The following is a 26,374-nucleotide window of genomic DNA, read 5'->3' on the forward strand; positions in this document are numbered from 1 at the left end:
TGGCAAACCAGCCCCTGATCTAAAAATAAGATATTGCTAGAGGAATTTGAAGCCCGTGGTGCAATGAGGGTAACCACAGAAACAACAAACCTCAAACCAGCCCAACTCCTGACTATATTAACTCAAATCCCCCACATTAAAGACCTAGTAGAAGGAAAGATGTACCCATTTCCAGGCAAGAAACTATTTACCTTAGTCTACTGTCCTACACAAGATACACAACTAGTTTTCAACAAAAAATTACACAGCATAGGAAAAGGTAAAAGAAAAAACACTTCCAAGAGACAAAGCAATCAACAGAACCAGCCTCATATATGACACAGATATTGAAATTATCTGACAGGGAATTTAAAATAAGGGCTCTATGGGAAAGGTGAAAAATATGCAACATCAGATAGGTAATATCAGCAAAGAAATGAAAACTATAAGAATTAAACAGAAATACTAGAAGTAAAAAACACAGTAACAGGTGTAAAGAATGCCTTCAACAGCTCATCAGACAACTCACAAATTGGAGGAAAGAATCAGTACACTTAGTGATAAATCAAGAGAAATATGTCAGTCAATAGAAACTGAAATACAAAGAGAAAAAATAATGGGAGGGAAAAGAATAGAGCATCCAACAGTTGCTGGACAACATCAAACAATCTAACGTAAGTGTAAGTGGAATCCCTGAAGAAGAGAGTGTGGGAGAAGAAATATGTGATGAAATAATGACCAAGAAATTTCCAAATTTCATGGCAGTCACAAATTCACAGGTCCCAGAAGCTCAAGAAAAAAACAAAGCAAAAATCACATCAAGTCAAATTATATTTCCCTAGGAAACTGCCCATTTCATCTAAATACTCAAATTTCAAATGTATCACTTAAACTTGTTCAGAGCATGTTTTTAAAAAATATTTTCACTGGATCTATATTTATGTCCCTTTTTCTCATTCCTAATAGTGTTTATTTGTGCCTTCTTTCTTTTCTTAAAAAGTCTGGAAGAAGTTTACCACATCTTACAGCACCAGACTCAAGAAGAAACAGAAAACCTGAAAAGATCTATAACCCTTCAACAACTAGGATCAATAATTATTACACCCACGAAACAAAACAAAAAGATAAGACTGTTTAAAGGAATGAATTCCAGGGACTTCCCTGGTGGTCCAGTGATCCGTGCTTCCACTGGAGGGGGCACAGGTTCAATCCCTGGTCGAGAAACTAAGATCCCACATACCCCCTGGCCCAAAAAAAAAAAAAAAAAAAAATGGAATGAATTCCAGCAAATATTCAAGTAATGGGTAATTTCAATCTTACATAAAACTTCTGAGAACAGAAAAAGTTAAATACAACCCAACTCATTCACCCAGCTTACCTTGGTGCCAAAACCAGATAAAAGTCTCCCCCAAAAGGAAAATTATAGTACAATCTAATTTAGGTACAAAAAAATCTAAATTATGAAAAACCTGATTCCTGCAATGGGAATATGTTGTGTATGTCTCTGTGTCTGCATTCCATATTACAAACTTGTTCTTTAGCATTTTGATAACTGTACCTCAATATAACTGGTTTTCTTTGGAATGCTATGTATTTTATGCATTAAAAAACATTATTTTGAGATGGGGTCCATAGGTTTCAGACTGCCAAAGGGGTTCATGGCACACAAAAAAGATAAGAAACCCTGTACTAAAGAAATTCTTAGAGATATACACAAGAAAACATGCAAGAATGCTCAGAGCAGCCCTGTGTGTAATAGCAAAAATCGGTACGAAGAGGAAAGTGGCTCCATAAACCAAGGTATACTTACCAGGTGGACTTTTCTAAAAGTCATTAAAATGAAAGAACTGGAGCTACATGTATCATCAAGGACCTATCTCTTAATCTGGATGCTGGATACATGGGTGTTTGATGTAATATTCTTTAGATGACTAATACAGCATTAACATCACATGACACTATCTGTATTTATTTTCCTCACTTTGCAATGAGAAAACTTCATGGATCATCACCAGTACATGCACTGACATTTAGGAGCCACGCTCATTAGTCAGGCACAGTGCAAAATACAGATTCCTTAGGAAGCCTTTCTCCAAACCACCAAGTTGGAATTAACTGTCCTGTCCTATTCTCCACAGAAATTTCTATCTAACTCTCTACTTACAAATTTCTGAATTATATATTGCTTCCAGTTGTACTGAGATATAATTAACATATAGCACTGTATAAGTCTAAGGTGTACAGCATAATAACTTGACTTACATATATTACGAAATGATTACCACAGTAAATTTAGTTAACCTTGATTATCTCATATAGTGACTTATATTAAATACAGTTTGTGCATGCCTGATTTCTCAAGTGTAAGATCTTTGATGGCTGCATACTGCTTTGTAGTCACAAGTTCCCAAAACCACATTTGCTGAGTTTGATCCATTTACCTACAGTCACTCTGAAATAAATCCTGAACACTGGCTTAAAAGTTGTATTTGCATCTTTAATATCTATACTGAGATAAAATCTGATTATAAAAATAAAACTTACCGTCACAAAGCTGGATTTCTACTTTTCATAATCTTACTGTTATTTTTAATTACAATGAACAACACAAGAAAATAACTTTGAACAATGTAAAACAAGATATATTTAATCTAAAGGATTTACATATCCACGTTACCATGTTCAAGTTGGGATAATCATTTTTTTTAATATCTTCTATGTATTTTTAATTTTTTTATTGAGGCATAGTTGACATATTAGTTACAGGTATACAATGTAGTGACATATAAATGCCATATGGTATGGCATTTATATACATTGCAAATTGATCACCACAGTAAGTCTGACAACATCACTGTCCAAAGTTATTGCAATATTATTGACAATATTCCCTATGCTGTATATCATATCCCCATGAAAACTATTTTATAATTGGAAGTTTGTACCTTTTAATCCCCTTTACCTATTTCTCCCAACCCCAATCCTTCTCCCCTCTGATGAACATCAGTTTGTTCTCTCTATGTATGAGTGTGTTTGGGATAATCATTTTGCAGTAAGTATACAGAATGATATATGAGTTAACTATGCCCCCTACTGACTGAGTAAGTATTTTGAAAACTGAATAACATTACAGAGAATAAAGAATATAGTCCACACAGATGTACCACATAAAAACCAAATGTACCAAAGGTACTTTTATAATGTAAATGGATTACATAAAAAGGACTTTGCAGATCTTAAGTCAAGCATATTTGAGATAAGATTTATTAGAGAAAAGGGGACTTGAGAAGAAAGAAGTGTAATTTTGGAAATGACTGCTCAGAGTCACCACATTACACAACTTTAAGAAGCATCATTCACATTATATTCTACATCAGTGGTTCTCAACCAGGGGCAATTTTGCCCCCCAGGGGACATTTGGCAATGTGTGGAGATGCTCTCGGCCATCACAATGTGGCAGGGGCGTGGTGCTACTGAGTAGAAGGTAGAGGGATACGGTAGTTCGTAGAGAGGCCAGGGATGCTGCTAAACATACTACAGTGCACAGCCCAGTCTCACAATAAAGAATTAACTGGTCCCAAATGTTAATATTGTTGAGGTTAAGAAATTTTGCTCAACATGAGCATTCCCTTTCAGGTTGTACAACAACGAAACAAAGTCATATAGAGTTTTATGACTTGTTTAAACTTTGTTGAAAGAGCCAAAGAAGATATCAAATCTCCGCTGTCAAGGAATACAGTTTTAGCCCTTTTTATCTGGGCTAGAAAACTGCAGTCTAGATAGTTTCATATGTCCACCTTTTGGCTCTGTTCTAAGGATGATACAATTTGTGCATAAACTTTTAATGGGCTAACAGTATTTTTTAAAGCTATTAGGCTTTCCCATTATACCTGTGTTTCCATTTCCATCATCCTTTGTTTTATTTCTCTTATTTCTGCCTGTGTTTCAGCTTCTCTAAGTCGAATGGTCATCAGTTCATCTTGTAACTCATTCACAGCATTTTTCTTAGGTGGGTCTTTCCATCTCCCAGTAGTACGAGCTAAGTGGCGCTGAAATATAAAAAATTAGATCGCAACAAATATTCCCAGTATTACAGTAAGAGCCAACTTAACGAAGCACTTATTTCAGGCCCAGTACTGTATAAGGCACTTTATATGAATCATTTTATTTAATCCCCAGAAAATCTTAAAAGTTAAACACTATTATTTTCAATATAGAGGTAAGAAAATGGAAATGGTGAGTAAGTAACTTCAGAAAGGTCACACAGCCAGTAAGTGGCAGATCTGGGATATAAACTCACATATAGTTCAAATTTTTTTTATATTGTGGATTAATTATTGTAAAGAATACATTTTTCACCCCAATTTTTTTTCTGAGAGATTTTTGCATTATTTTGTAATGAAATCCCAAGAAAAGGGGAAAATTGGGCCCTTCATGAATTAAGGAAACAATATTAGAAGAGCAGTGTTCTCAAAATATCTGTGGTGAAGGACAGTTTTGTTTCATTTGTTTCTAATTTCTAATGCCACCTGATACTTCTTAAAAAAAAAAAAAAGCCATGGCAACATAAAGGAATAACTTCAGTCTTTGCTAGATGCATCCCCCATCCCAAATTCATACCAAGATCACTATTCTGAAAAGATGTGTCGTTTTTTTTTCTTTCCTCTCTCCCTTCTGTCTTATAGATTCTGGGTTTTTTTTTTTTTTTTTTGTGCTACTTATCAATAGTTTCCCTCATATGTGAATAAATTTGTGGGCATATAACTAACTAAATGTCTGTTTTATTTTGTGGGAAAACCATTTTCAAAAGAAGTTACAAATTCATAAACAAATTTATATTGATGTCACCCTTCTGATGTTTCATACTGACCAATGAATTTAATATCAACAGGAGAAGAAATAAGTACTATATAAAGAAGTATTTTCTTTTAGTTCTTTAGAAAAAGTTACACAAATCACAATGGTATACCAACACAACAAAAATATGACTTGATCTCTATTTTATCTTTTATTTACTTATAAGAATCAGAAAGGGAGAAAAAGCTTAAAGGTACTTTCAATTTATAAAAGCTCTCAGTTCTGTATATTAAACAGGGTCTTTCTCACTTCAAACTCAGATCCTAGTGTTGGTCATTAACTACTTCAAATTCACACAAAATGGATATTCAGGTTTTACCTTTCTTTTTTAAAGCACACAAAATATTTTGACATACCTGCCAGTGTTCCTCTAAATCCTTGACTTGTTGTCTAAGTTCTTTTAAACCCATAATAGCTTCTGCCTCTCTCAGTTTCACAGCAATGAGTTCCTCCTGAAGCCTTGCAATGTTATTCTCATCAGGAAAGGAGTTGTTTCTCTAAAGCAAGAGAAAATTTAATTGGGGATTTTTTTTAATTTAAAGAATAAAATACAGCATATATAACAATAAAATATAGCAAAATAATGAGCTGTTTTCTCCCATATGTAATTGTACTTAATTTTATACAATTTTATTGAGATATAATTCACAAACTATAAAACTTACCCTCTTAATGAACACTAGTCAGTGGGTTTTGTTTTGTTTTGTTTTTTTAATTAATTAATTTATTTTTGGCTGCGTTGGGTCTTCATTGCTGCACATGGCATTTCTCTTGTTGCAGCAAGCAGGGGTTACTCTTCCTTGCGGTGTGCAGGCTTCTCATTGCGGTAGCTTCTCTTGTTGCGGAGCATGGGCTCTAGGCGCGCAGGTTTCAGTAGTTGCAGCACGCGGGCTCAGCAGTTGTGGTGCACGGGCTTAGTTGCTCTGCGGCATGTGGGATCCTCCCGGACCAGGGCTCAAACCCATGTCCCCTGCATTGGCAGGTGGATTCTTAACCATTGCACCACCAGGGAAGTCCCTAGTCAGTGGTTTTTAAGAGTATTCACAGGGTTGTGCAACCAACATCACAAACTAATTTCAGAACATTTAAATCACCCCAAAAGAAACCCTATAACATTAGCAGTCACTCTACGTTTCCCCTACCCCCAGCCCCTGGCAACCACTAATCTATGTCTCTATGAATTTGCCTATTCTGAACATTTCATATAAATGGAATCATAAAATACATGGCCTTTTATGACTAGCTTCTTTCACTTAGCATGTTTTCAAGTTTCATTTTTTTATCGCCAAATAATATTCCATGGTACAGATATACCACATTTTATTTACACGTTCATCAGTTGATGGAAATGTGGGTTGTTTCCACTTTGGGGTTACTATGAATAACACTGCTATGAACATTTATGTAAAAGTTTTTGTGTGGATATATGTTTTTAACTCTCTTGAGTATATATGAAAGAGCAGAGATGCTGGATCAGATGGTAATTCTACATTTAACTTTTAAGAAACTGTCAAACTTTTCCAAAGCAGTTGCACGTTTTACATTCCCACCAGGAAGGTATAAGGGTAACTGTACTTAATGCTGAGGACACAGAAAGTCTAACTCTGTTTTGTTTAATAAAATATTAATCAGAATTATGGAGCAACAGGATTCAAAATGTTTTTCAATACGGCAGTGAACATACTAACCTCTGATTAGAACTACAAAGCATGAACATCATTTATATTTTAAAGATTTATGGAAGAGAATAATCCAAAATCTGTTTTGTTATATTTTCTCAGCATATCATTTTGAAAAGGGAGTGTAAGATATCTGTATATTAGTCACTGTTTATATCAATATTCAAGAAATAAGCACCAAGGTGACCTAAATATTTGCTTCAAGGGTACAAGATTTAGATTAATCTCCTACCATGCTGAAAGACCCACCACAGGATATAGGGTTGCCATATTAAACTGCTCTGGGGAATGACCAAAGAATCCTAAATTAGGCCCTAGTAAAAGCTCCTTAGGTAAACTGAAGTACTATTGAAATTTCAAATCCTGAGTCCATGAAATTTTCTATCTCTGAAATATTTCATGAAGATTTCAGCCCACAGAGATGATGGAATAAAGTTATTCTTGTCAACTACACATTTTTATGATGGACTTGAAATATTTTCTCAATTGAAAACCAGAAATTTACTGTATATGCATTAAAAAAAGTATCTTGCAAGAAGAAATTAACCATAGGAAGCATGAAACCTTCCCATTTCCTTTCTACTCTATAACATGAATACCAACAAAGCTACTTAAAAAATTTATTTTTAAATTGGACCCAAGGACATTTCTTTCTACCAAATATTCAAAACTAAAAGATCCAGATTCTTACCTAAATCATGGAGCCCAGAATACTCTCAATTAGGCAATTTTTACAGCATTCTTGCCGGCTTCTTTCTCAGCAAACAGGAGAATAAGTTTTCCAAAAATAATATAAAAATAGCAAGTAGATTTCTAGCAAAATTATTCCACTATTGATTGTAGTTATACCCTATTCTATTTCATTAAGAAACAGTAAAGAACAATTTGAGGGTATCTTTCATGTCCATTATTTATGAGTTTTTGACTCAATGGCTAGATACTACCTAAAGGCCAAATAAACAAACGCAACACAGAGCCCAAATCATCTATGATTTTATAGATGAGAAAACAGAGATTCAGAGTTTGTTATTTGGAACAGAGACTCTCAAGTCTGAGGGTTATAAGAAACCTAAAATCAAGTTAGCTTCTGTAAGTACACCTCCAGCTAAGATCTTCCTATATATTCGGAGGTGGTTTTCTGCAGCTTGGAAAGCTGTAACAGTTACACTCAGATGAAATTTTCGCTGAAATGTTTATGTATTGGTCTATTTTCTACACCTCTTGCAGATGAAGGTATTATAATATCTGAAGATGATGGTTAATTTCATTTTTTTCTTTAAAAAAATTATTTTTACATGAAAACAAGATATATTTGCAATGTGTTCCAATCAAAATATTCACTTCTATATCTCAGATCTACATATTTTCAAAGTAAAAATGCTCACTTGTCAGCTGAAATTTCTGATTAGACCTAATATTTGTGTACTTTTGTGCTTAGTCAGAATGTAAATTTCACAGTGGATTTTTTTTTTTTTTTGAAATTTACCTTTTATTTGGATAAAAGCAACATGATGTATTTATATACTATAGGGATAAAAATGGTAATTTTCATTTTTTAAAAAAACTACCAATGTGACTTTTTAGTTCTTTTCACTTGTGTTTAGCACAGGCTTTAAATTAAAAAATACACTATGGTCTGGATTGACCCAAAAAGTATTCCATAAATTAATTTAACAAATATATGGCGAGTTTTTTGTAGCTAAATCTAATTCTTCTAGAAGTTGTTGCCTTCTGTTTAATTACATTAATTGAAATGTGCTTAAGACAAATGCTTTCAGCATATTTTATATACTAAAAAACAAAACAAAAAGGGTTAGTACTGGGCCAACGGCCAAGAGGTAATATTACTAACTTGTAGACTGCTACAGTTCAAATTGTCCCACTTCTCCCAGAATTTCAGAAACGAGAAGTCTGGGAGATACTGTACCAGCTGCAGTCTGGTGATTCTAAATGCTATAAGTACTATTCATCTTGACGATGGTTAATTTCTATCCCCTAAGTTTCTCTTCTCCGACATTTAAACATTATTCATCTCAAAATTATCCTGGTTGTCTTCCTCTAAAAGGGCTCTAACCTCCATTTTTACCCTAAATATGGCACTTTGAGTAGTATGGCAACAACAAAGAATAAATGGGAATCATGTATTTTTTTCCTTTCCTCTCTTATAATATGTAAGATTTTTGATGTGCAAAAACACCAAGTCCAATTTCACTGCTCAGTAAGTACTTAACAAATATCTATCACATGTCCCCTCTAATTTCGGAATGAAAGCATTTATGTTGTTCTTACCTTTTCTATATCCAGAACTTTATCCTGCATTTCCTTTAGTGCACACTGAGACTCAGCTTCACTCAGTCGGGCTTGGACCAATTCCTTCTCTAGCTGTAGCACAAAATCTTCATTGTAGTTGGAACTGCATTTATGCTACAAGTTATAGACATACACTGAAATTTTTCAGAAGTATGAGCATGTATATATAATAAAAATAAGTGCAATTACACAATACAACTACTGAGGGCACCAGATCGTAAAAGTTCCATCCACCTAATATTTCCAGCTTATGTCCTCCAATTAACTTTCCAATGAACAAAAAATTCCAGGTTTGATATCTATAAAGATGATCATATTATTGGGTGTTCATAATCAGTTATTACACTAACCAAATCCAATTTATAGGAGATAAATATTTTTTTATCTGTCCATCCATCCAGATACTAAGAATTTGTTCCAACTCTATAGACTTGAACTGTACAACACTGTAACCACCAGCCACATATGGTTACTGAGCACTTGAAATGTGGTAAGTCCAAATTAAGAAAAGTTTTAAGTGTAAAATACAAACTGGATTTTGAAGGCTTAATGTGAAATAAAAAGGCAAAATATCTCAGTAATTTGTATACTGATTATATGTTGAAATAATATTCCAAATGCCTCAAGTTAAACAAAATATTTAATCAAATAAAATTTTTATTATTTATTAATTTCATTAATTATTAATTATTCCTTTTAACATGGCGTTTTAAAATGCATCTCTGGCTCACATTATAGTACTATTAGACAGCACCGTTACAGACTACAGAAGACAAGTACATATTTACTGAAAATTCTATTTTAACCTGATAGAAATAAAAACAAAGCATCCACCATAACGTGAACCATCTTAAATCCCAAAAGAGTAAAAATGTATTTGTTGTTAGAAATGTAGATCTATTTAAATATACTCATGAAAATGACTGCTGGAAGCAAAAAAAAAAGAAGATGCTGCATAAAGAAATCAGCCATGGAAGCACGAAACCTTTCCATTTCCTCTCCTACTTTATACCAATACAGCTACTTAAGAAATCCCTTTTTAAACTAGTTCCTACACAAAGCTGTTCAAAAAAGCAAAAAGATATTGAATTCACTATTATAAAAGACTTCCTAAAATAAACTATCACGTCACATTTAACCCATGTAGTAAAGAAATACCGACAACTCAAAATTCCAACATAGAGTCATAGGGAATAATCTCCCACTGAACTGGCACAAGTAAAGAATGGTTCCTTTTACTCTTCAATACATTAGGAACAAAACAGACATCAAATTAAAACTCTATTTAAAAACTATTAAATACTTAATTAAAACATATGGTACTCCCTTGCCCCAGTTACCCAAAAAGATATTTTTTAAAATGTACTGTTCACTTATTAGGCAAATGAGAATTTTTTAATTCAGTGTACTACATGTTGTTTCTCCTAGTAATTTTCTGATACTATTAAAACAATATTTCAATACAAGAAGTACATCTGCAATAGGTATAACACCTTAGCAAATACTTACCTTATCAAATAGGAGAACGGCAATTTTGGAATGACCACATCCAAAATGCAGGTGCCATGATTTTTGTTTAATTAGATCATAGTTACTTTATGAGTAACACTAGAATTTTTTGCTCTTAATCTCAAGCTCTATGTTACTTCACGCTTATTTTCCAAGACTCTATCAGGAGAGCCCCAGGAATACATCAAACCCAAATGGTCAAAATGAGAATGAAACCATTGATCTGGTATAATCCAACTGATCCAACCAAGTAAAAAAAAAACTGTACTAATATTAGGAACAAATTTTTATCAATAAAGTTTAGAAAACTTCTAATCATCCTCTATTGTTAACGGGATACATTCTATAGTGTACGTGTTATTTCTCTTCTCATATTTCCCATTTGTTCCTCAACCCACTGCAAACTAGCTTTAGTCTTCATCCCTTGATGAAACTGCTCTAATCGCTAACAATATTAATACCCAATAACAATATAAAAACTCAATGGAAAGCCCTTTTATTCAGCTCTTACCTTCACCAGATAGTCTTTGGATTTTAAAACAACTGACAACTCAAAAATTTCTCCTCCCTCAGATTCTAAGGTATTACTCTTTCATGGTTCTACCTCATATCTTCTCTGTCTCCTCTGTCAGCTGAACTACTTAATTATAGGTATGTATGTCTACGTGTATGTGTGTGTGTATATGTCTGTGTGTATCAATCAGTAGGCCCCAGGATTTCAATATTGTGTTTTTTCTCAATCTTCCTGTTAACTTTCTTATTTTGTAGATTCCTCCTATGTGATTTCATCCACTAATACAGTCTGTTTAAAGACACTATCAGATACTGTGTATATGTATCAGATTTTGTCTCTGTATAAGTCTATATAGACAATGGATGAGATCACCAAGGAAGAATCTATAAAATAGCTTAAAAAAAAAAAAAAGAGGGAAAGAGGGACAGGAAGAGGGAGAAAGAAAGAACACACAATAATGGAACTCTAGGGACAATAAATATATAGATAGATATTGACAGATATACAGATACATAGAGAACGATGACTCTCAAGTCCATATTCTCAGCTCTGATCTTTCTACTAAGCTACAGATTAATATTCACAACTTCCTACTGGTTTTCTTCATCGGTTTAGCCTCATACTCACCTCACATTCAACATGTCAAAACTGGACTCCCCATCTTTTCCTCCTCATGTATTTACTGCTATATGCTAAGGATCCCACCATCTAACAACTGACCAAGTCAAAACTTCTCCTCTTATACTCAACCCATACCAAATCAATCACAAAATCTTAGTAACTTCCACATCTCTCGAATTTGTCTGCTCCTTTCCATCTTCACAGTCATTGTTTTTATTTATGCTCTCATCTCTTTCACTGAACCACCGCAACAGCCTTATGTATCACCATCTAACTGTTATAGTGCTTACAGTGGGTATTATTTAATACAGGCATACCTCATTTTATTGTTCCTTGCTTTATTGCACTTTGCAGATACTACAATTTTTACAAATTGAAGGTTTGTAGCAACCTTACTTCAAGCAAGTTTATCAGTGCCATTTTTCCAACAGCATTTGCTCACTTCAAGTCAGTGTCACATTTTGGTAATTCTCACAATATTTCAAACTTTTTCATTATTATTATATTTGTTAGGATGATCTGTGACCAGTGACTTTTGGTGTTACTAACGTTGTTTGTGTTCTGACAGCTCCACAGACTGGCCATTCCCCCCATCCTTTTCCTCGGGCCTCCCTATTCCCTGAGATACAACACTATTGAAATCAGGCCATTTGATAAACCACAACGGACTCCAAGTGTTCAAGAGAAAGGAAGAGTTGCATGCCTCTCACTTTAAATCGAAAGGTAGAAATGATTAAACTTAGTGAGGAAGGCATGTCGAAAGCCAAGATAAGCCAAAAACTAGGGCTCTTTCACCAAACAGCCAAGTTGTGAATGTAAAGTAAAAGTTCTTAAAAAGGAAATTAAAAAAAATTTTTTTTTGACAATGGTCCTGACTTTTTAAAAATATTTATTTATTTATTTATTTATTTATTTATTTATTTATTTATTTATTTATTTTTGGCTGCGTTGGGTCTTCATTGGGCTTCTCTCTAGTTGTGGCGTGCGGGCTTCTCTCTAGTTGTGACGTGTGGGTTTTCTCTCTTTAGTTGTGGCACACGGGCTTCAGAGTGCGTGGGCTCTGTAGTTTGCCGCATGTGGGCTCTCTGCTTGAGGTGTGCGGACTCAGTAGTTCTGGCGCGTGGGCTTAGTTGCCTTGCAGCATGTGGGATCTTAGTTCCCCAACCAGGGATCGAACCCGCGTCCCCTGCATTGGAAGGCGGATTCTGGACCACCAGGGAAGTCCCTCTTAAAGAAAATTAAAAGTGCTATTCCACTGAACACACAAATGATAAGAAAGCAAAACAGCCTTATTGCTGACAATGGAAAAAGTTTTAGTGGTCTGGATTAAAGATCAAACCAGTCACAACACTCCCTTAAGCCAAAGCCTTATCCAGAGCAAGGCCCTAACTTTCTTCAGTTCTATGAAGGCTGAGAGAAGTAAGGAAGCTGCAGAAGAAAAGTTTGAAGCTAAAACAGATTGGTTCATGAGGTTTAAGGAAAGAGGCCTTTTCCATAACATAAATGTGCAAGGTGAAGCAGTAAGTTCTAATGTAGAAGCTGCAGCAAGTTATCCAGAAGACCTAGCTAAAGTCATTAATGAAGGCAGCTACATTAAACAATAGATTTTTGATGTAGGTTAAACAGCCTTCTATTGGAAGAAGATGCCATCTAAAACTTTCACAGCTAGAAGAGAAGTCAATGCCTGGCTTCAAAGCTTCAAAGAACAGGCTGATTTTCTTGTTAGGGGCTAATGAAGCTGGAAACTTGAAGCTGAAGCCAATGCTCATTTACCATTCTGAAAAATCTCAGGGCCACTAAGAATTAAATCTACTCTGCCTATGCTCTCTAAATGGTAACAAAGACTTGATGATAGCACATTTGTTTACAACATGGTCTATTGACTATTTTATGCCCACTGTTGAGACCTAGTGCTCAGAAAAAGATTCCTTTCAAAATATTACTGCTCACTGACAATGCACCTGGTCACCCAAAAGCTCTGACGGAGATGTAAAATGAGATTAATGCTGTTTTCATGCCTGCTAACACAATATCCATTTTGCAGCCCATGGATCAAGGAATAATTCCAACTTTCAAGTCTTCAAAAAACTTAAGAAATACATTTCGTAAGGCAACAGCTGCCATAAATAGCAATTCCTTAGATGGATCTGGGAAAAGTAAATTGAAAACTTTCTGGAAAGGATTCACCATTCTAGATGCCATTAAGAACATTCATGATTCATGGGAAAAGGTCAAAATATCAATATTAACAGGAGGTTGGAAGAAGTTGATTCCAACCATCATGGATGACGTGGAGAGGTTCAAGTCAGTGCGAGAAGTAACTGCAGATGTGATGAAAACAGCAAGAGAGCTAGAATTAGAAGTGGAGCCTGAAGATGTGACTGAATTGCTGCTATCTCATGGTAAAACTTGCAGGAGGAGTTTCTTCTAACAGACAAGCAAAGAAAATGGTTTCTTGAGATGGAATCTATTCCTGGTGAAGATGCTGTGAAGATGACTGAAATGACAGCAAAGGATTGAGAATATTAAATATACTTAGTTGATACAGCAGTGGCAGGGTTTGAGAATACTGACCCCAAAAGTGAAAGAAGTTATACTGTGGGCAAAATGTTATCAAACAGCACTGCATGCTACAGAGAAACTGTTCATGAAAGGAAGAGTCAATCGCTGTGGCAAACTTCACTTTGCTTTTTTTTAAAGAAATTGTCAACCTTCAGCAACCACCACCCTGATCAGTCAGCAGCCATCAACATCGAGGCAAGACCCTCCACCAGCAAAAAGATTACAACTCACTGAAGGCTCAGATGATGGTTAGCATTTTTGGCAATAAATATTTTTTAATTAAGGTGTGTACATTGTTTTTCTCAGGCACAGTGCTACTGCATACTTCTTGGCTACAATACAGTGTAAACATAACTTCTATATGCACTGGGAAACCAAAAAATTTGTGTGACTCACTTTATTGTGATATTTGCTTTATATCACAGTGATCTGGAACTGAACCCACAATCTGATGTATACCTGTATTTTATGTTACATCTCATACTAAATTGTAGTAGAAGGCATTTTTACAATTCCACCACCTGGCCCAGGTAGGTGTTTTCTTACCTTTTGAGTCTAAGGAAGTTTTAATTCCATGTTTATCAATACAAACATGTTAACAAAAATTATACAAGCACTGATACACTTTAATAAAGTATTCAGAATCAATCTAACTCCACTAAGCCAATTTCATCCCATTATCAATTTCTGTATATAGCAATTAGCTCTACTCAATGACATTCATATGCATTACTGAACAAAAAGTATTTTTATTGGGATCGATTCTTAGTATTGATATAGGCTCACTGAACGGAGAATCTGCATTTAATGCTATGACTTAGGGACTTAGAAGAAACTCTAACATTTGTTTGGTTGGTTGGCTGAAACATGGACCAAAGGGTGGCCCACAGCCCACAGTGAGTGAACTGGAAATGCTGGACATGGCTTGGTTTAACGTAAAGGAAGTGAAAACTGGTGACAAAAAAATCTGGGGACGATGTATGTAGACAGACCTCTCTGAATAGGCTAAAAAGGTGAAGATGTTTGTCTCCCATGTGAATGCTCACCAAAGGGTGACCTCAGCAGAGGATTTAAAAAAATCAATTGGATGGACTGACCCATTCTGTGGATACCAGTCAGCCTCTTTCCTCAGAAAGTCCAATAAGCTTATAAACAAAGTAGCTATAGTGGCTGGGATGGAGATTATACATGGGCTCAGCAACACAGACTTCCACTCACCAGGGTGATCTGGCAATCGCCACTGCTGAGTGTCCAATCTGCCAGCAACAGAGATCAACACTGCGCCTCTGATACGACACCATTCCCTGGGGTGATCAGCCAACAACCTGGTGGCAGGTTAATCACATTGGACCACTTCCATCATGGAAGGGGCGTTTTGTTCTTACTGGAACAGACGCTTACTCTGGATATGAAGTTGCCTTCCCAGCATGCAATGCTTCTGTTAAAACTATCATCCATGGACTTACAGAATGCATTATCCACCGTGATGGTATTCTACACAGCACTGCTTCTGATCAAGGAGTGCACCTCATAGCAAAATAAGTAGAGCAATGGGCCCATGCTCATGGAATTCACCAGTCTTACCAAGTTCCCTAATATCAAGCAGCTGACTTGACAGAAAGGTGGAATGAGTTTTGAAAACTCATTTACAGTGCCAGCTAGGTGGCAATACCTTGCAAGGCTGGGGCAAGGTTCTCCAGAAGAATGAATATGCTGTGAATCACTGTCCAATATACAGTGCCGTTTCTCCCATAATTCATAGATCCAGGGGTCAAGGGGTGAAAATAGGAGTGACACTATTGTTGCTACAGACTCACCAACAAAATGTTTGCTTTGCAACATTATGCTCTGCTGGTCTAGAGCTCTTACTGCCTGAGGGAGGAATGCTTCCACGAGGAGACAGTAAACTGGAAGTTAAGACTCATCCAACCGCTTTGGGTCCTCATGCATCTGAATCAATAGGCAAAAAAGGGAATTACGGTGCTGGTCTGGTTGACTGATCCTGACTACCGAGGGGAAAGTGGACTACTACTCCACAATGGAGATCAGGAAAGAATATATGTGGAACATACGAGATCCTTTGGGGTGTCTCTTAGTATTATCATGCCCTGTGATTAAAGTCACTAAAAATTTACAACAACCCAATCCAGGAAGGATTACTAATGGCCCAGATCCTTCAGGAGTGAAGGTTTGGGTCACTCCACCAGGCAAAGAACCACGACCTGCTGAGGTGCTTTTTGAAGGCAAAGGAATACAGAGTGGGTAGTGGAAGAAGGCAGCTACAAATACTAGCTACAACCACATGATCACTTACAGAAACGAGGACTCTAACCGTCATGAGTATTTCCTCCTAACTTTGCTATGAATACGTTTGTATCTGTTTTCTTTCCTTTCTTATTCCCTTATCATGCAATATAAGATGCACTGACTTTATATTACAGCATTTAAGTATTGTTTTATAGTATAGTATTTACAGTATAGTATTTAAGTTACAGGATATTTAAGATACAAGAAGAGAAAAACGTCACTCAAGGACTTTACCTCCTCTTCAGAGAAAGGCATTAGTACATTTTTGGTTATGCTCAGGATATAACTGTATCAAGTTATGCAGAATTATGACCTTGTTATTTTATCTGGAGATTAAGTATGGTTTAAGGAGATGCGCATGGGTGCCAAGTTGACAAGGGTTGGACTTGTGATGGTTAATTTTTATGTCAACTTGACTAGGCCATGGGATGCCCAGATTAAACATTACTTCTGGCTGTGTCTGTGAAGGTGTTTCCAGATGACTCAGTAGACTGCCCTCTCCAATGTGAGTGGGGACCATCCAATCCATTCAGGGCCTGAATAGAACAAAAAGCAGAAAAAGGGAGGATCTGTTCCTGCCTGCTGCTTGAGCTGGGACCCTTGGACTGGAACTTACACCTTCAGCTTCTGTGGCCCTCAGGCCTTTGGATTTCAACTGGAATTACATCATTGGCTTTTCTAGGTCTCCAGCTTGTAAAAGGCAGATCATTGGACTTCTCAGCCTTCATAATGGCATGAGCCAATTACAGTAATTCTGTGTGTGTGTGTGTGTTTGTCTGTCTGTCCTATTGGTTCCATTACTCTGGAGAACCCTAATAAATCTTATAAATTTATAAATAAGATTAAACATTGATTAGAGGTTTTATTGTTCTTGTTTGGTTTTTGGTCCCTTTCAATTGACTCAGAGCTTCTGCAATTGAATTCTCTTATTTGGTACTTATTTCTACCATTTCCAATTCTCCTTGTTCAAAATTATGTAGATCTAAATTTGATCAGGAAAGTGATATACTTGTCAATGTTTAGTCTATTAAAAACTTTACCTGTCAGTTTTAGGTCTTTTAAGTTTTGGGTTTTATTACTTGCAGTTTATGCCATTGGCAAAGCAAGCTGGTAGAATTATAATGATGAAATAATGGTAATATCGATACTAATCTTAATAATAGCTACCACTTATTAAGCACTCATTCTATGCCAAGCATTATTCTAGAGGACCAACTCACTTAAGTCTCAACCACCCGTTATTATATACAGGACAAGAAGTTTGTATTATATGCAGAAGTAACTTGTCCAAGGACACACAACCAGTGAGTGGCAGAAATGGCATCAAAGTACCAGTGTTAAAAGATGTTACTGTGTACTGTAAACTACCTGTTTCAATTTAAAATTTTTTTCCACAGGGAAAAAAGTGTCATTTATAAAACAAGGGTGTTTTTGTTTTTGTTTTTTTATTAAGCTTTTAACTCAACTACCTCACAGTGGAACAAGAAATGCCAGGAAAGGTGACTGGTACCACACAGCCTGAGAAAAAAAACTGCAGCACATGTGGGCATTTCCAGCTGCTTACCAGGAGGAAGTGCCGTGGAAGACAGTGGCTATGAAACAAGTGAACACTGGGGAACAAAAATTCCCAGTACCATGTCTATTTAGGAAACTTTTTAGCATGGTTGGTCCAACTCATTTTATAGTTTTCCCAGACCAAATAGAAAGAAAAAAATAAAAATAAATCAAAATCCTGAAACCAACAACACTGCATTGAAAACTTTAATACAAAGCAAAACAAAAATTGGGCTTTTATGAGGTTGACCTGAGGTCAGGAAAAGAATGATAAACTTTTGAGAGGAAGAAAGAAATCATCAAAGCCAAGAGAAGCTCAAAGTGAGGTTTTTGGGTTTTTTTAACTTATTTAATTAATTTATTTCTTTTTGGCTGCACTGGGTCTTTGTTGCTGCACGTGGGCTTTCTCTAGTTGCGGCGAGTCGGGGCTACTCTTCGTTGCAGTGCGCGGGCTTCTCGTTGCAGTGGCTTCTCTTGTTGTGGAGCACGGGCTCTAGACGCGTGGCCTTCAGTAGTTGTGGCACGCGGGCTCAGTAGTTGTGGCGCACGGGCTTAGTTGCTCCACGGTACGTGGGATCTTCCCGGACCAGGGCTCGAACCCGTGTTCTTTGCATTGGCAGGCAGATTCTTAACCACTGCACCACCAGGGAAGTCCCCTAAAGTGAGGTTTAATAACAGCTATCATATTAAGCCCAAGCCTTGACCATTTCTGATGCAGCTGTTCTGCTTTAAGATGTTCCCGTTCCTGTTCCACTCACTATAAAATAGGTTTTAAAGTTTATGATGATAACAACAATGAAGATAGTAGCCAACATCTACTGAGTGCTCATTATATGTCAGGCACATGCTAAGCGCTTTGTATTCTCATTTAACCTTCACCACAACTTCCACTTTACTAATAAGTAAACTAAAAAGACTCAGCAAGGCAAACAGACTGGCAATTCTGTTAACTGGGAATATGGATTACAGAACCCTTATATGGCTTAACATTTAAGTCATATAAGGGTTGAAATAATATGTTTTAAGAGCTTAATATATTGTTTTAATATGTACTGTGCTAAGAATTACTGGTATAATATTAAAATCTAAACACCTAAAAAAAAAACACTAAACATCTCACATAATATTCTTGTAATAAATTCCTAAGAATATACTTCATATTCAAATTAGTAAACTGGAAAAATATACAATTTGTTTTACCAAATGACAACTGCCACAATTACGATGGCTGATAAGTCAGCAAGGGGCCATTTATTTAAAGGTCCACAAATAATGAATGACTTTCCTACACTTACATCAAATTTATTTTTTCAATGAATCTCATACTGCTTCTGTGATACCAGCAATCCCATTCCAATGAAACTGACAGAAACTTTTTTTTTAGTGGCGTCTCTAGCCCACCTACTTTTTAATCCCAAGTGCTTTTCTGGTGTTGTAAAAGTTACAAAAGTAAAGATAAATTAGAATGCCCTTAGTAGTCTTTTTTATTTGTATCTTGAATAAAACAACAAAAAAATGAACTCACACATTCAGTGTTTGAAGAATATATAAGTGCCCCAGTGAATAGTAAATGCTTATATTTAAAGATGTTTCTTGTATTTATTCAAGACCTGATAATTTTATGTCCTTTTAAGGACCCCACATATTTCATGGAACCCTGTATTCTTCTCTCTTGTAGTACTAATTGCCACTCTAATTAAATAATTTTCACAATATCTATCTCTATAAATACTATACAATCAATGCCAAGGATAGTGTGATTTACCACTATATTGCCAGAACTAAACTGTACTTTTCATAGTAAATGAGAAACATTATTTGCTGAATCAATTAGCTAGTCAACTCTTGGTTTAAAAAACAACAACAAAACCCCCCTCTATCATAAACCATATATTAAACAATGGGAGTGGAAATTCAACGCTGCAAAAATAACCTATAAAATCTATTTGTTTCAAAAATAAACAAAATCTATGATAGTGTGGGAATATGGTACATTTCCATTGTTACGTCCAAAGCATCTGAGAAAATGCCTGTACTATCAAAGAGTCCAGAATATGATTCTATGCAAGACAATATTAAAGGAGAAAAAAACTTAAATAAAAAGTTGCTCTCCCTCCCAGCATATGATCCCAAAAAAAGATGTTTGTAATCCCCTCTACCACATGTTCCACTGAGTCTTTTTTAAAAAATCCAAGCAATATGGATGTACTATTTAAAGATTTGCCACACTAAGCTCTTTTGAGAAATTGGGGGCTTCCCTGGTGGCACAGTGCTAAGGAATCTGCCTGCCAATGCAGGGGACACAGGTTCAAGCCCTGGTCCGGGAAGATCCCAGATGCCGCGGAGCAACTAAGCCCGTGTGCCACAGCTACTAAGCCTGAGAGCCACTACTACTGAGCCCGCATGCCACAACTACTGAAGCCTGCACGCCTAGAGGCTGCACTCTGCGATGAGAAGCCACCGCAATGAGAAGCCCACGCACCTCAACGAAGAGTAGCCCCCGCTCGCCGCAACTACAGAAAGCCAGTGCTCAGCAACGAAGACCCAACGCAGCCAAAAATAAATAAAATACATAAATTTATTTTTTTAATTGGTATATCATTTTTAAATGAGTTATTTCCAACATCTGAAAATTACACGCATCCTTTAAAAGGTGGAAGATTATCTCTGATTATTTATATACACAAACTGCAAGATATTTTGATGAAGAAAATGTTAAGAAAACAATTATTGCCACTAAAGTGAACGTTCATTTATTATTTAAGCTGAAAAGAAATGATTACATATGAATATAAAACATTTAATCCTAGACTAAGTCCAAAATTAGTGTGGAAGAAAGCTTCTGTTCAGATTTCTAGGCATACTGAGAGTTTACCAAGCTTAATGTGTAAAGTCATCAGCCTAGTTTGGATTTTTAGGAAGATGTACATAAACTTACCAATAATTACAAATTAAATGGCTTTTTCTTGAAATGTCACCAGAATTTAAAAGTGTTTATAATGCAGGAAGAAATATTAAACATTAACTTCCATATTCATAAAGAAAAACAAACCCACTAGGTAAATCAGGTGTGGGGCAATTCTAAATGCTGCTTAACAAACACACTTTCTAAAATAAATTATCTAGACGATTTCACATCTTGCACTAACGGATAGTTTTTGGTTTATTAATGTTTATTCATGTGTTTAATCTAAGTAAGATTAGTTTTTATTCCTCATATCAAGTCCTTGGTTCTTAAAAGTATCACATAATTATTTTATATTTTCTTCTAGAATTATAGGAAGAGGAAGGAAGATCGAAAGAAATCTTGCCTAGCCTCCTGTTAAGTACTTCCTGGTACAAACGTCCCAACAACCTCAAAAGGCAGTCATTTCAGCACTCAGCAGCTTTAAGTGTTACAATCCTTCTTGTATATGCTGATCCTAGCCAACAAACTGCTTGACAACAATTACTTATTCAGGACACCTGAATGATAAGCAGTCATGTGTAGGGCAAAAAGTTTATAAATAGATCAAGCAAGACTCAGACAGTTGGTCTCATCAGGAAAAATCATCCAATATAAACACATCTGTGCCCCATCACACTCAAAAAGGACAAAGTCAGACATGCAACTGTATGAAATATCATTGGATCATTTCTACTTCTATGGGTTTCCTAGAAAAACTGACGTGCAACATGTATAACAAATACTTAAAGGGGTAGTTTAATCTCAATGCTTAGTTTGTCTTATGCTTAGTTTAATATTTATTATTTAATTTAAAATTACTAAATATAAGTAAATATTAAATTTTATTTAGTGTAGTAAATACTAAATAATAAATTAACAAAACAAATTGTATAGCACAGGGAAATATAGCCATTACTTTGTAATAACTTTAAATGGAGTGTAATCTCTGAATATATATGTTGTACACCTGAAACTAATATTGTAAATCAACTATCCCTCAATTAAAAAACACAATTAACACGATCATTTTTGAAAACCCACAATATCAGGTTCAAAGTATCAAGAGTCAGCATAAAATGCAATCAATGATCTGTTAAAGACAATTACTCAATAATTGAGTACTGCACAAATGCTTTTTAAAGCATATCAATACTCAAAATTTATTAAAAATAAAATTTACCTTTTAAAAACTGCTGCTCAGAAGTTTAATATTTATCATTGTACCAATAGCATTAAAATCATTAAATATGATATGAAACATCAAAACAAACAAAAGCCCATGAGTCTGGAGTGACAGAAAAGTATTCATAGTGAGTAAGAGAGATAGATTGAAGGGAAAAAGAGAAAAGTCTCTTTTACAAAGGAACATTAGCTAACAGTGTAGAAAAAAATGAGAAAATATGAAAATCACAATTTTGGAAACCCAATCAGAGGATGCTAAAACCATTAGGTAAAAGATGAATACAGGGCAAGATATTTATTTGGTACAGAAGTATTTCCCAATGTATTACTTCATTGTTGCAAAGAAGAAACCATACCTTTACAAGGGAAAGGCTGTGTGGTAACCAAACTTAGCATGGTGATCAAACTCAGCAGCATCACTAATAGTGGGAACTTACATTATGTGATTCCTGATTTAAAGCAAAGTTCACAACATCATCTATAATCTAAATGTTAAAAATGTTTAACTGAATCTAGTTTACAGGAAATATGACCCTACGAGAAAGGAATCAGACAAATCCAGGATATGAGACAAGACAACTTGGTTACATCTGTAAAAAGTCAATGTCATCCCTAAACTGGCTATTGTTTTTTCTATCTTTGGTCAGTCCAGACAGAGTTTTATCAACTTTATTGATGATTTATAAGAACCAGCATTTGATTTCACAGATTTTCTCTATTTTTGTTTTATACTGTTTTCAATTTCATTAATTTCTACTCTATTACTTGTTCCTTCTACTTGCTTTAGGTTGAATTTCCTCTTACATGTCTAGTTTCTTAAGGTAGAAGCTTAGATTGTTGGTTTGAGACTTATTTCCTTTCCTAATATAAGCATTCAATGTTATAGATTTTGCACTAAGCACTGCTTTAGGTAGATCTCACAGATTTTGATAATGTTGTGTCTTCATTTTCATTTAATTCAAAACACATTCTAATTTCCCTTGAGATGTTCTCTTTGACACAGGGGTAAAAATGTGTTGTTTAATTTCCCAATATTTTAGGGATTTCCCAGATATCTATTATTAATTTCTAACTGAATGCTGTTAGAGTCAAAGAAGATACTTCATATGATTTCAGTTACTTTAAATTTGTCAAAATTTATTTTATGGTCCAGAATATGTTCTATCTTTGTAAATGTTCCATGTGCACTTAAAAATAACACGTATTCTGCTGTTATTAGGTGAAGTGTTCCATAAATGCCAACCAGGTCAAGTTGGTTGGTCTTTGATATCCATTCCATAATGATTTTCCACCTACTTGTTTCACCAATTACTGAGACAGGGGTATTTAAGACTCCAACTGTACCTGTGGATTTGTCCACGTCACTTTTCAGTTCTATCAGTTCAGCTTCATGCTCCCCTATCATTAGGAGCATACACATATTAGGAGACATATATTCCTAAATACATTAACAATCCTAAGATTGTTATGTCTTCTTATTGAACTGACCATATTACCAACATGAAATGTACCTCTTTATTCCAAGAAGTCTGAAGTCTACTTTATCTGATATTAATACAGTCACTCCAGCTTTCTTTTGTTTAGTGTTTGCATGGTATTTCTTATTTATCTTTTTACATTTTTTTCTAGTTGTAATTTAGTACATTGAAGACCCCCTTGATCCTTTTCACTGTAGGAGTGTCACCCTAATTAGCTATCATACTATCCACATTTCCAATATTCATATAATAGCCTACTTGGCCTCTGTCACTTCCAGCCCTTTTAAGTGAGGCCATCTCAGATTCACTGAGATTCTGGGAACAACCTTATTCCTAAGTAGAAGAACATAAAAAAATAAATAAAATATAAAAATACATCTGCTCTGCTCTGGCACATTAACGGAGCTGGCCTATCCAAACACCACATCTTCCCAAATCATGTAAATCACAGCCATGGATAATAGCCTCCATGTTCAACACTTGCCCAAGCTGCTCTCTCATTAGTCCACTAAACTCCTGATAATCAAATTCTTGTCTCTTTTACGTCTTAAACTCCCTTGCCTTTGGGCTATAGTTCCTATAGGGCATTCATCTTGACAACCTATTGTAAGTCACTTCTGTAGCTGCCAACCTTGACCTGCTACTCCACATTGCATTCTCCTTTTAGTCTCAATGCAACCACAATGCTGATTAAGACATGCCCAATCCCAGCCCTGAGGGCTCTCCCAAGCCTCTCAGGCTCTTCATACAAGCTAGCTCACTTGCTTCTGGTCCTACCCTGAGCTCAACCAATGGGTTTCAGCACTGGGATGTTATATGTTCTCCCTTATTTCCACCTTCTACCACAATTACTCAAACTAAATGCATCATTTCCTTGAGCCGTATACCCTTCAGTTCTGTAGACTTCTTCTTTAGACAAATAGGCAAAATTCAAATAACACTTTTTTTTTTTTTCAAATAACACTTTTAAACGAACAATTCAGTGGCATTTAGGACATTCAGAATGTTGTACAACCACAAATTTTTATCTAGCTCTAAAACACTTCCATCAGTCCACAGTAAAACCTCTTAAGCACTTTCTCACCCTTTTCCCACTCAACCTTCTGGCAACCACCAACCTCTGTTCTGTTTCTATGGATTTATCTATTCTGGATATTTCATACAAATGGAATCATACAATATGTGATCTTTTGTGTCTGGCTTCTTTCACTTAGCTTAATGTTTTGGAGATTCATGCATATTATTCATAGCATGCATCAGTACTTCTTTCTTATGGCTGAATATTTCATTGTATGTATATACCACAATTTGCCTATCTATTCTTCTGTTGATGAACTTTTGGGCTATGTCCACTTTTTTGTGAATGATGTTGCTACAAACATGTGTACACATACTTGTCTGAACATCAGTTTTCCATTCTTTTGGGCATACATCTAGGAAGTGAATTGTGGGTCATATGATAATTCTATGTTTAAACTTTTGAGGAACCATCAAAGTGTTTTCCACAGTAGCTGACCATTTTATATTTCTACCAGCAATATACAAGGGTTCCAATTTCTCCATCTCCTTGCCCAACACTCCTTTTCTTTTTTACTTATTATAGATATCCTAGTGAGTGTGGAAATCTCATAGTGGTTTTGATCTGCATTTCCCTAAAGCCTAATGATGTTGAACATCTTTTCATATGTTTGTTGCCATTTGTATATTTCTTTGGAAAGAGGTATATTCGAGTCTTCTGCTTACTTAAAAAAAAAAGTTTTATTGAAGTACAATTGATATATGACATTATATCAGTTTTTAGGTGTACAGAACCATGATTCAGTATTTGCATATATCGTGAAATGATCACCACAATGTCTAGTTAACATCATCATAGGTAGTTACAATTTTTTTTCTCAAGATGAGAATTTGCAATATCTACTCTTTAGCAACTTTCAAATAGGCAATACAGTTTTGTTAACTATAGCCACCATGCTGTACATTACATCCCCATGGCTTATAAATAACTGGAAATTTCTACCTCTTGACCCCCTTAACCACATTTCACTCACCCTCCCATCTTTTGCAACCACCAATCTGTTCTCTGTATCTATGAGCTCGGTGGGGTTTGTTGTTTGTTTTTAGGTTCACATATAAGTGGGTCATGTGATATGTGCCTTCTCTATTTGACTTATTTCATTTTTCCCAGCATAATGTCCTCAAGATCCATCCATGTTGTTGCAAATGGCAAGATTTTATTCTTTTTATTGGCTGAATAATATTCCAGCATGTGCACTATGTGTGTGTGTATTTATGTGTATCATTTTCTTTAACCATTCATCCATTGGTGGACACTTAGGCTGTTTCCATGTCTTGGTTATGGTAAGTAATACTGTAATTCTCTGTTCATTTTTAAATTGAGTTGTTTGCCTTTTTGTTGAAAGAGTTCTTTATATATTCTGGATGCTAAACACTTAAATATGTGAGTTTCAAATATTTTCTACCACTCTGTAGGTTGCCCTTTCATTTTCTGGAAAATGTCCTTTGATGCTCAAAAGGTTTAATTTTGAAGTCCAATTTATCTGTTTCTCGGTTGTTGTTGTTGCTGTTGCTCATCCTTTTGGTGTCAAAGAATCCATATCTAAGAATCCACTGCCAAAAATCTGAGCTCATGAAGATTTATCCTTAAGTGTTTTAAAACCATAAAGATCATTGATCCATTCTGAGTAATTTTTTTATGTCCTGTGTGGTAGGAGTCAAAGCTCATTTCTTCGCATGGAGATGTCCTGTTTTTCAAGAACCATTTGTTGAAGAGACTGTTCTTCCTTATCAAATGGTCTTGGTACCCTTGCTGAAAATCAGGTGGCCATACATGTATGGGTTTTTTTCTGAACTC

The 26,374-nt window shown here is 35.4% G+C and overlaps 1 protein-coding gene across 6 annotated transcripts in view; it reads right to left on the bottom strand.

Moving 5' to 3' along the window:
* Positions 1 to 26,374, bottom strand: part of EVI5 (ecotropic viral integration site 5) — a 221,630-nt gene that overhangs the window by 70,131 nt on the left and 125,125 nt on the right. For 5 of the 6 annotated variants that reach the window (XM_068540314.1, XM_068540313.1, XM_068540311.1 and 2 more), the window contains 3 exons: positions 8,805 to 8,939; positions 5,193 to 5,333; positions 3,870 to 4,028 (listed from right to left, as the gene is read on the bottom strand). In XM_068540314.1, coding sequence (XP_068396415.1) covers positions 3,870 to 4,028; positions 5,193 to 5,333; positions 8,805 to 8,939 — 435 coding nt within the window. The remainder of the gene's footprint in view (positions 1 to 3,869; positions 4,029 to 5,192; positions 5,334 to 8,804; positions 8,940 to 26,374) is intronic. The other variant, XM_068540310.1, reaches the window with a different exon arrangement.

The sequence above is a fragment of the Eschrichtius robustus genome, chromosome 3 (genome assembly GCF_028021215.1).
Source record: "Eschrichtius robustus isolate mEscRob2 chromosome 3, mEscRob2.pri, whole genome shotgun sequence".
NCBI lineage: Eukaryota > Metazoa > Chordata > Mammalia > Artiodactyla > Eschrichtiidae > Eschrichtius > Eschrichtius robustus.